At 35.4% G+C, this 9800-nt stretch overlaps 1 protein-coding gene across 3 annotated transcripts; it reads left to right on the top strand.

Moving 5' to 3' along the window:
• The first annotated feature begins 321 nt into the window (after positions 1-321).
• Positions 322-9518, top strand: LOC104902993 (mitochondrial import inner membrane translocase subunit TIM50). Of its 3 annotated transcripts, none has more exons than XM_010690955.3 (10): positions 322-688; positions 2548-2636; positions 3893-3929; positions 4877-4938; positions 5021-5140; positions 5420-5521; positions 5602-5697; positions 8290-8446; positions 8574-8676; positions 9150-9518. In XM_010690955.3, exons 1-10 carry the CDS (start codon positions 448-450, stop codon positions 9196-9198), a joined length of 1056 nt encoding a protein of 351 aa, XP_010689257.2. In that variant the 5' UTR covers positions 322-447; the 3' UTR covers positions 9199-9518. The 3 variants fall into 3 exon arrangements, with proteins under 3 accessions (XP_010689257.2, XP_048492113.1, XP_057247784.1); XM_048636156.2 differs by lacking the exon at positions 322-688 and adding an exon at positions 2099-2272; XM_057391801.1 differs by lacking the exon at positions 322-688 and adding an exon at positions 2349-2454.
• Positions 9519-9800: the final 282 nt, after the last annotated feature.

Raw genomic sequence — 9800 nt, 5'->3', positions numbered from 1 at the left:
TACAAAGACGTGGTTCAAAATGTTTTTAAAATACTCTTATTATTATTGTCATTTAATAATTCATTTGTGATATTCATTCACTTCATTGAGATAAAAGGGTTTTTTCGTGTTTCCTCTTCAATAAATGCTACATGTAAACTTGCAGTGTTTTACCATGTATAACATAATATATACACATTCTTATTTGATATAAAAAATTAAATAAAAAAATAAACTTCCCGTGCATTTTTGCACGGGTGGAAAACTAATTTCTTTTAAATAAAATAAAGTCATAAACATAACACAGGGACAGGGTTTTAACTTGTAAGGTAGATTCCCTTTGAAATATTCCACAAGATGCAATGACCAAAACTTAATTAATCGCAGACGAATCAAAAACCCCTGCAAAACCCTCCCCCCTTTGTCTCCATCTTTCCCCCACAAGTCATTCCACAACGAAGAAGAAGCATGCAGCTGCTAAAAACCTTGAGGCGATCTTCTCTAAATAATCATTCTTTCACTTTTAGACAACATGCCGCTTTCTCTGCATCATCTTCGTCGACCTATTCCACACCTTCTGATCCCGCTTTCTCTCCCACTCCCACTCCCACTCCCACTCCCACTCCCACGCCTTCCAAATCGCGGTTTCTTTCGTTTCTCGGTTTCACCGTCTTCGGCGCTCTCTCCACTGCCGGTTACGCTACATACGGTTCGATTTTCTTCTCTCTCCTCATTTTAACTTTGTTGATTTCTTATTCCTTGATTATTTTGTATGCTTCATTTGCTGCATTCAATGGATTATAGTGTCTATTTGCTAGGTTTTCATATCAGATGATTATTTAATTGCTGAAAACCTTCTGGTTCCTTTGTTCTTATTCGATTGCAATGTACGAACCTCCGTTTCTAAATAAGTGCAATAGTTTGGCTTTTACAACTTTGACCATTAATATGCCTAATTATGTATTTGTAAAAGTTATAAAAAGTTAATGTTATGAAAATTATCTATTGAAACAAATCCAACAATATTTTATAGGATCATTTTTCCTTTGAGTTTTTTGTGGGGATATACCAGGGTAATAAGGCATTTTGTCGGATATACCTTACTAAATTATTTTTTGTGGGAATATACAAACTTAAATTGCCTTTGACTTGGTAGAAACTCGCAAGTGAGCCACAAAGTGACAGTGATGAACTTGGAGGAAAATGAATGTAATAGAAGCAAATGAATCTCACACACTATACAAAGAGTAATTGAGCAAGTCAAAGGCCGAAAATTTGACTTTCTCGCTGAAAATAGTGTTTTGGTACCTTTTAACATAATTTAAATTTAGATTGGTATATCCCCACAAAAAAATAATTTGTCAGGTATATCCCCACAAAATGCCCTATTACTCTGGTATATCCCCGCAAAAACTCTTTTGCTTTTATATATTAGTAAAAAAATACGGTCAAAGTGAGGCGTGTGGATCGTGTAAAAGTCAAAGTATTGCACTTAAAAAGAAATAGAGGTAGTCGATCGTTTTAATGGACTTTAATGCAAACTTTGACTACTAATATTATTAGTTGCTTATAATTAATATTATAAAGTGTTTATTTTTGAAAAATAAACATTGAGACGAAAGAACGGAGGAAGTATTGATTACATTTGAATAAATATATATAGTCAAAGTTTGACCACAAAAAGATGTGTTTGAACATGTGATGGGAAAAAAATGGAGGAAGTATAAGGTGGACTTTGTGAGTGCTTACTCTTTTTAGAGATGACTTTTAATGTCTTACAATGAGTTATTGAAAGTTTGTTTCACCTAAATCTTTTTAGAGCTAGCAAATATTTGTGTCTTTTCCGGTTTATGTATATATTTCATATTAGGAGATGGTTGGTGACACCTACACACCTTGCTGTAATTGAAATTCACTGACAATGTGACATTCCAAATTTGGTGTATGAGTGAGTAATTTGTGTGTTGTCTAGACTTTGAGGTAATGAGTTTTTCTTGGACCACAACCAAATATACTGCCAAAATTTGAATGTTGTAGTTTTTGGCTTTTCATTAGTATATCTTGATTTTTGGATGTAGTAGACAACCATAAATTGCTTGATATTGGATTTTTCTGAGTGTTGCATGAAGTATCTCAAATGGGACCGTCAAAATAAAAAATTAAATGGGTCAGTAGCATGCTTATGTTATGTGGTGACGTTATAGAGCGAAAATTCATGTTGATATGTTGCTTCCTGAACATTGCTTGGCATCAAAGAAAGGTGACAAACGGCTGATGGCGCCTTTCCTGCAAGGTGTGATCACTGATGTCATACACAGTTATGTTGTCAATTTTATTATTTTATCCGTACCGAAAATATTGATTGATTCATTTGCCATATAAAGGATTTTTTTATGACTTCATGTTAACCAACCCCAAATCATTTTGGGTCTAAGGCTGTGTTTTTATTGTTGTTGTATTATATATCAGCTGCTGGTACCAAATTGTTTTTACATATGCAGAAATCTTTTCTTCACCCTGTTTGATTTGAACTGCATTTGACTGAATTTGCTATATTTTACCATGTAGCATATACTGCTGATGAAGTAGATGAGAAGACAAAAGCCTTTCGATCTTCAATCAATCATTCCTTGGTAGATGCTACACTCACTATTGAAGTAAGTTTCCATGTCTACTGAAGTAATCCGGCCTAATAGTTTAGAGTGTATCATATCTATGATAGTCAAACTATTAGAAATCGGATGAAAACTTTGTAGCATTTAAGTTGATTGTGCTCTGTTAATGAAAAGTTGTTCCAGATGCTCCCCTAGTGTCGTGATGTCCTCATAACCTATTTTTCATTATTTTCTCGTCTTTTTCACTGATGGTTTTATTTTACTGTTTTTGCTTAACCTCCTTTATGAAATGTTTTTCTTTGCTTATACAACAATCTTGTATATCAAGACTCAGGGTAACTTTATAAATCTTAGCTTCCGATACCCTAACCTTAGCCAGATTATTATTGTTATTTAAGTTAACTTTCTAATATATATTGCAAATAACAGTATGATAAACTAGGAGATGTAAAAGATTTTATTAAATATTATAAGTTTTCAATTTATTTTTATACTATCATAATTATTGGGGTATAATTATAAAAACACCTAAAAAGGACAATAATACCAAAGGGGGTGAAATCACGACGCTTGTTGAACGTATACGTTCTGCTCCCGGTCTTCCCACGAAACCTCAACTGTTTCTAGTCACGTGGCTGCGACCGTAACCGTATTCTCGAACAATGGGCTGCACACTTGATGAGCTGCCAACCTATAGTGAGTCCTTGTTGGATATTGATTTATGGGTTCGGACAAGTTTTATTGCAGATATTAGGATATTATGAAGTAAGATGGAAAAAGTTATGCTAGGGGATGACATGGAGAATGAGTGGCAGGAAACTGGGTAAAATTGGTGGCTTTGAGGGGTGGGATTTTAGAAGAGTAATAACGAATTGCAATTCTAAATTGAAAACAACAGGAACATCTTTTGTACCCCTCTTATTTCCAGGTTTTGTGTAGCATAAGTTAAGGACTTAAGGCTCCTTACAAAATGAAATTTAAAAGGAAAGTAAAAGGGAAAATGGTAAAGCCTTGAGCAAAAACTGATGGAAAAAGCGCGTGCAGTTTTGGCGGAGGGGTATTTGAACTTGCTTACACGCTACCCATCATTTTACAAAGAAAATACTTGCTATCTCTGCTAGATTGACCTATTGTGTTTTGAGCAGACTAAATATTATTTATTATGTATTGGGGGGAGGGGGAGGGGGTGGGGTTGCACAATTACAGAATGAATTAGGCAATTTATTTTAATTTTCTTTCTGTATCTACTCTAACTTTTAGTTGCTAAACTGATTTTTGTGTTTTGTTTTGTATGCCAGACAATCCCGCATCTGGTCTATTCCAGTGTAATGACAGGTAAAGTGGCTTCCTTCCTCATCCCTATTCCCTGCTCCGGTCTCTGCTTTGATGGTTTGTTATCATCAGGATTCTCTGTTTAGTTTACTTTTCCCCCTTAATTTTTCAGGCACCATGACTCATCAAGCATTTCTCCTGCTGAGTCAGCCTAAATAGCAAAGTTTTAGTGACAAGCTACAACAATACAAATTATTCTTTTGTAGTTGATTGTTTTACATATAAATTGGTTTAACAGTATCTTAAGTAGTGAAAATAAACTCTTTCATTATGTTGAGATGGGAATTGTTTCCAGGATTCAGTAGAAGATTGTGGATCATCTAGAATGTCAATTAAATTAGCTAGGTTGGATGCTCCTTCACATTGGAAGTCTTCGCTCTCTTCAAATGCGAGCTTTTATTTAGACAACATAGACAGGGGAGTATGGTTATATTCTCAGCTTTAAATGGCAGTGGTTGCCCCTAAAATCTTTCCGTGGGTTGGGAGCTTTAACTCTCTTAGCTAAACATAATAGTCATGCTTAATTCTTTGCGTGTAGTGACTGAAATAGAAATAGTCAAATAGATCATGTCTAATTCGTTTGCACACAAAAAAAACTGCTTGCGTCGAACTATAATCATCATATTGAGACCTGTAAAAGAATTGTCTACGGGAAATGAAATTTCTACTCTTTCTGGTTATCTGTCTTGCCTCTTCGATCATTAAAATGACCTGTGGACTATTTCATCTTAAAATTGCTGAGTTCCACCAAATAATAATCATAATGCTATAGGTGAAAGCCTCCTTTGCTTGAGAGCTTTATCAAGAACGCTTTTAGTATGTGCACCACAGAAAATATTCTAGCTCATTGAAATGTCTCTTTTCCTTTATATGCAACAAAAATCGTCAAATCTTTCAGACATCTATTTCTTGTCCTCTCACTATTTTCTTCTTTCATTTTATCTTTCTAGTACCTTCTAGAGCTGTTGATCTTTACCTGGATTTAAGGCGAGTGATCGAAGAGCGTGTGCAGGTATTTCTATGGTTTTTTACATTGCCTTCTTAGTATAACACTTCCCCCTTTGGTGGCTTAAGTAACATATATGATCTTTCAGGAGTTTGCTGAACCTTGTGCTGATAAACTTCTCCCAGATATGATTAAAGAAGAACAAGAACATAGAGTGTTCACCCTTGTTTTGGATCTAAGTGAGACATTAATTCTTAGTGAGTGGAAGGTGAGTGTTCTATCAGATGCTTCAAGCATTTGTATCCCGAGCCCCTGAGATGTTGCATTTATTTTACCATGTAGATATGCAATTTGTTTGACAGTTTCTTTATGTTTTAGACATATTTCATCTAGCGATGCTTCTGCCCTTTTCATTCATTATACTCGGCCCTTACTCATGTGCTCACAATATAGAAAGACAGAGATCTGTGCTAATTCACATTTGAAACAACATAGAGATGGGAAATCTATCAGATCTTCTGAATATATCTTCTCTTCTAATCTGAAGCGTGAGAAAGGTTGGGCTACTTACAAGAGACCAGGGCTGGATGATTTCTTGGAGCACTTGGCTCAAATCTATGAGATTGTCGTGTATAGTGATGTTGCAATGGTATGTAATGCATTTCTTTTTTTCAATTCTACCTTTATGTCATACCACCTTATTTATACATGTTATTGTCGCTTCTTCAGTTGGATGAGCAAATAAGTTACAAGCTCCAGGAAAAAGGTGTGCGATACATTCTAGTGAGATCCGCCACAAAATATCAGGATGGGAAGCATTTCCGGGTTTGTAGATGCAATTTAGTCTCCTTTCTTTGTTCCCGTTCTCTCTGTTTAACTGTTTCTGAAATGAAGATAGATCTTAATTGATTTTTATTTTTCTTATTCTTTGGGTATAATATATGTGGGCAGATTAAAGGAGAGCACAATGGTTATCTGCTTATGCTATTTCATTATTCTTCAGATAAGCAATTATGAGTCAACAACTTTATATCTTTTCCCCAATGATGCCAAATAACCTGATTGAGTTGAGTAGCCCACTGCCCAACTCTTCATGATATAGACAAAGGCAACCAGCACAAATTTGTAAATCTCAAATTCAGTATGTGAAACAAATTTCATAGGTCTGAATCTCTTAAAGTTTTAGACGGTTGAACTCGAGTGAAGTATTTTTTCTATCACTTTGCTACAGTGACTCTTCCTACGTTCATTAGTTCTGCTGCATTATGCAGGACAAGTATTTTAATTGATTCTACTTTTCATTTAGTGGATGGATGAGTATTGTTGGTACTCCTATTATAGATCTTTGGCTTGTTTTTCATATTCTGTTGGTCATATAATGTTTAGGAAGTCAGCTCTGTGTTCATTGAAACTCCCCCTTAAACACCAGACAAAGAACTTGTAATAGATTGTTGAATTTTGATTATTGTCATATTAAGTCTGGCGATTTTGTCACTGCACAGTTGTAATGAAGATAGACATTTGTATGATTCTTGGTGTATGGTGTTTTAGAAACCTATAGTATATATGCCTGTTCATGTATCTGTAATCTTGATCTGTCTATTTTCAATGGAGGCGTAAAATGTACTATTATTTGAATTTATCACCAAGTGGGAATGAGTCATTTTTCAGTTCAAGAGTTTGCAATGAACTGGCCTAATGGGAAACCGTAATGTAGATATTGCATTATTAGTTTGTTAGGAATAGCCTGAGGAAGAAGAGAGTGAGTTAGAGGAGATCAGAGAGGAGTGCATGCTGATCATTGTGAAGAGTTCTCTTTTTGTATTGGGGCGAGATCAAGCCTCTCGAAAGCTTGTGTTTATCCAATTTTATCATCAGTTTTCTTGATTTATCAATCCAATTCATTTCTTTTTTCTTGAATCTTGTCTGTAATCTGTCCAAGCTAGATCAACCCATAGCAAAGTCTAATGAAAACAACCTCTTTCTATATATTAGGGTAAGGTTACATATATAAGCCCCTCTTCTGCTCTTCCAACTAAGCTGCCCTGAAAGAGAGCCTCTTTAGAGGTATTGAGGCGATGTTGATGCTGTATTTATATCTTAATGTTCTTATACCCCAAGCAAGTTTTCTCTGGTATGGTTTGCTTGTTGGCTGCAAGTCAAAGTCTTGTCCTTGGGCCCTGGGCATGAGCCACTAGTTTCTTGTGGTACCACACTGGCACACTCCACTCTATATGAAACTGGGAAGAACTGTTGTTTTCATTCAGAATATAAGATAGAGAAGCATGGGAGTTCTGATTGGTAGCATGTCTACACTATCCTCCTGGCTGGTTTTATAGACGGAGCACGGAAATAATATATTTAATTTGAGAAAACCGTTTTCCTATAGTGGTTGAGGACCGATCTGTTGATGTTAAGTATTGAATTCATTTTCTTAAGCTTGGGTCGAGATCAGTTACATAAAGGAATGGTCGATTTTGAATTCCATGATTGAAAAGTATCGAGAAAAAAATTATCATTCTCCCTCTAATTTGGAAATTTAGATGTATGAGATGAGACAGCTTCATCCAGTTCTTCTCCGTGTTTGAAATTCTGGTCCTCTGATGTCAATCTACTTCTTCCTCATTCCTATTTTTTAAAGTTTGGAACTTTGGATATTAGATGGATGTTAGGGACTTAGGGTTGAGGGCTTGTTAATAGTCTTTTGGCAGTTTCTTATAAAGTTCATGAGTTGTGATTGTTGTTGAGTTGTGATTTGTTTGGTTGTATAGGTTTCTTTAATTTGATTGGTGCTGTAATCGTTGTTGATCTAGTGTTATTTTGTCCAATCAGTCATGTATTTCCTCCAAGTTCTTACCCCTCGATCCCTTTGAAAAACGAATTAGAAAAGTTCCTACTCACTGCACAGTAAGAAGACAGAAAGTTGCTGAGTTGGCCTCTAACTTGTTTATACTTAAAAACGCATGTCACTTATCTAAATTTTGGCCTTTCTCTGGTGTTTCTGGTGGTCATGGAAATATACCAATCTTTATACATTTGCAAAATTTGAACTTCATCTGTAGTAGTGTACTAGAAAGCTCTGTTATGAAATAAGATTTAGGAACAAAGAAAGATATAAAGGGAAAAATAAACAAAGGTTTTGTGGAATTGTAATTGTTGAAGTAATTTTTTTTGAATTATTAACCTTTTCCTCATGTGCTACTCCTACGTAAAATTTCTGAATACGGCACTGTTTGACATGTTTTCTCAACAAAATATGGTATTGGGTATTTTCCTTTTTTGTTCAACTGTGGTTCATGTTGATTTTTATGCTGTTGACACCGGAGTCTGCCATTCTATATGGTTTATCGTTCTTGTCATTCGATCAAGGTATTGAATGCGACTTTTGTTATTTGTCTTTTGGTCACTACTGTGCAGGATCTCTCCAAGTTAAACAGAGATCCTTCCAGAGTTATCTATGTGAGCGGACATGCATTGGAATCCTGCCTTCAGCCTGAAAATAGCGTTGCTATAAAACCTTGGAAAAAAGAAACAGATGATACAACATTGATTGACCTCATTCCATTTCTTGAATGTAAGTACCTATCAGCTTCTCATGTCATGCTTCCCTTTATTTAAAATAGTGGGGATTTATGTGCAAGTGTGGTGACAAAATGACAAGCTCTCTCTCTCACTGTTCTTTTCCCTGTGTTACTGAACAGACGTTGGTCTCCACAGACCGGCTGATATTAGAACAGTTCTTGCTTCATACAATGGGAAGGATATTGCAAGTGAATTCATTAATCGTTCCCGAGAGTATCAAAGGTAATAGAAACCACCCGCTCTACAAATACTATACAATGATATGAGTTTATAGAATGCAGTATGATGTCTATGATAATAGGGAGAGATGCACATTCCCATGAACCTGCTCAGACATAAGTGTGCATACATACAGATCTATATGTGCTAGAGATAAAGTACGATATTAGATAATATTATATCCTAACTACTAATATATCCTACCGATATTTATCATATCTTTAATATCGTACTTTATCTCTAACAATATGCACCATGTCAAATGTATCTGAAGGTTGCTCTCGGTAAACAATCATTTTAAAGAGTCCAATATGGACAATTATTTCATCTTTCAACTTGCATCACCTTTTGAATATCTATGCGGTGTATTATATTCCTGTAAGGAGATTAATTGAGGCCCCTTTGTTGGTGCCTTAAGCTTGGTGCTCGCTGCAACTTATGTATCAACCTCATGAAATATTTTGATGATGTTGCAGGCAGATAGGAAAAAAGAAGCAGAAGCCCTTCCGTTGGAGCTACTCGTAGGAGAAGCAACTCTTTTTCCCTTAAAAGTTAAAACTATACTTAGGGGCTGGTTAAGCAATATTTATTTTCAAGCTTCAGGTGGCAACGGTAGCTGCTTGGCACGAAATTATAAATTCACATGTTCAAAAGTTGAGTATTATGTGAGTAATTTTGTAAATTCTGTTTTTAGTGAACTAGCTGACAGTTTTCAGTCTATAGAGTTTGTAGTTCAGATCTTGATGTTGCAACTACTTTACTGTTCCAAGAAAAAAACAAGAGAAGGAAAAATTGAATAGAGGATTATCGTTGCAGCTCTTCGTATTGTATTGTCACTTGCATTAGCCTTGATTCTTTTGCTTTTGTTTTTCTGCTGGCTTTGTTTTTCTTGAACATTAAAATTGAAGTCTATCCAGATTTCAACTTCTGAATCAGAAGGTCCAACAGTGTGAATTGTGATGCAGGCAGGCACCGTCACTGCGTCACAATCTCACTGTTCGGCCCTGGTTGTTTGGTTTAGAAGGAAAAGATTGAACAAAGTGAATACGATAAAAAAATTTACGGGGTTTAGACTGCAAGCTGTACTAGGGTTTTTTTTTTTTTTTTTTTTTTTTTTTTCTACGGGG

Source organism: Beta vulgaris, chromosome 9, assembly GCF_026745355.1.
Source record: "Beta vulgaris subsp. vulgaris cultivar EL10 chromosome 9, EL10.2, whole genome shotgun sequence".
NCBI classification, from domain to species: Eukaryota; Viridiplantae; Streptophyta; class Magnoliopsida; order Caryophyllales; family Amaranthaceae; genus Beta; species Beta vulgaris.
This window is presented reverse-complemented; position numbering and strand designations above follow the sequence as displayed.

Excerpts from the sequence above, each read along its gene's own strand:
- LOC104902993 (XM_010690955.3), top strand. The coding sequence starts at position 448 with ATGCAGCTGCTAAAAACCTTGAGGCGATCTTCTCTAAATAATCATTCT. Across the intron at positions 5,698-8,289 it reads AGGATGGGAAGCATTTCCGG|GATCTCTCCAAGTTAAACAG; the intron begins GTTTGTAGATGC and ends ACTACTGTGCAG. Across the intron at positions 8,677-9,149 it reads CGTTCCCGAGAGTATCAAAG|GCAGATAGGAAAAAAGAAGC; the intron begins GTAATAGAAACC and ends ATGATGTTGCAG.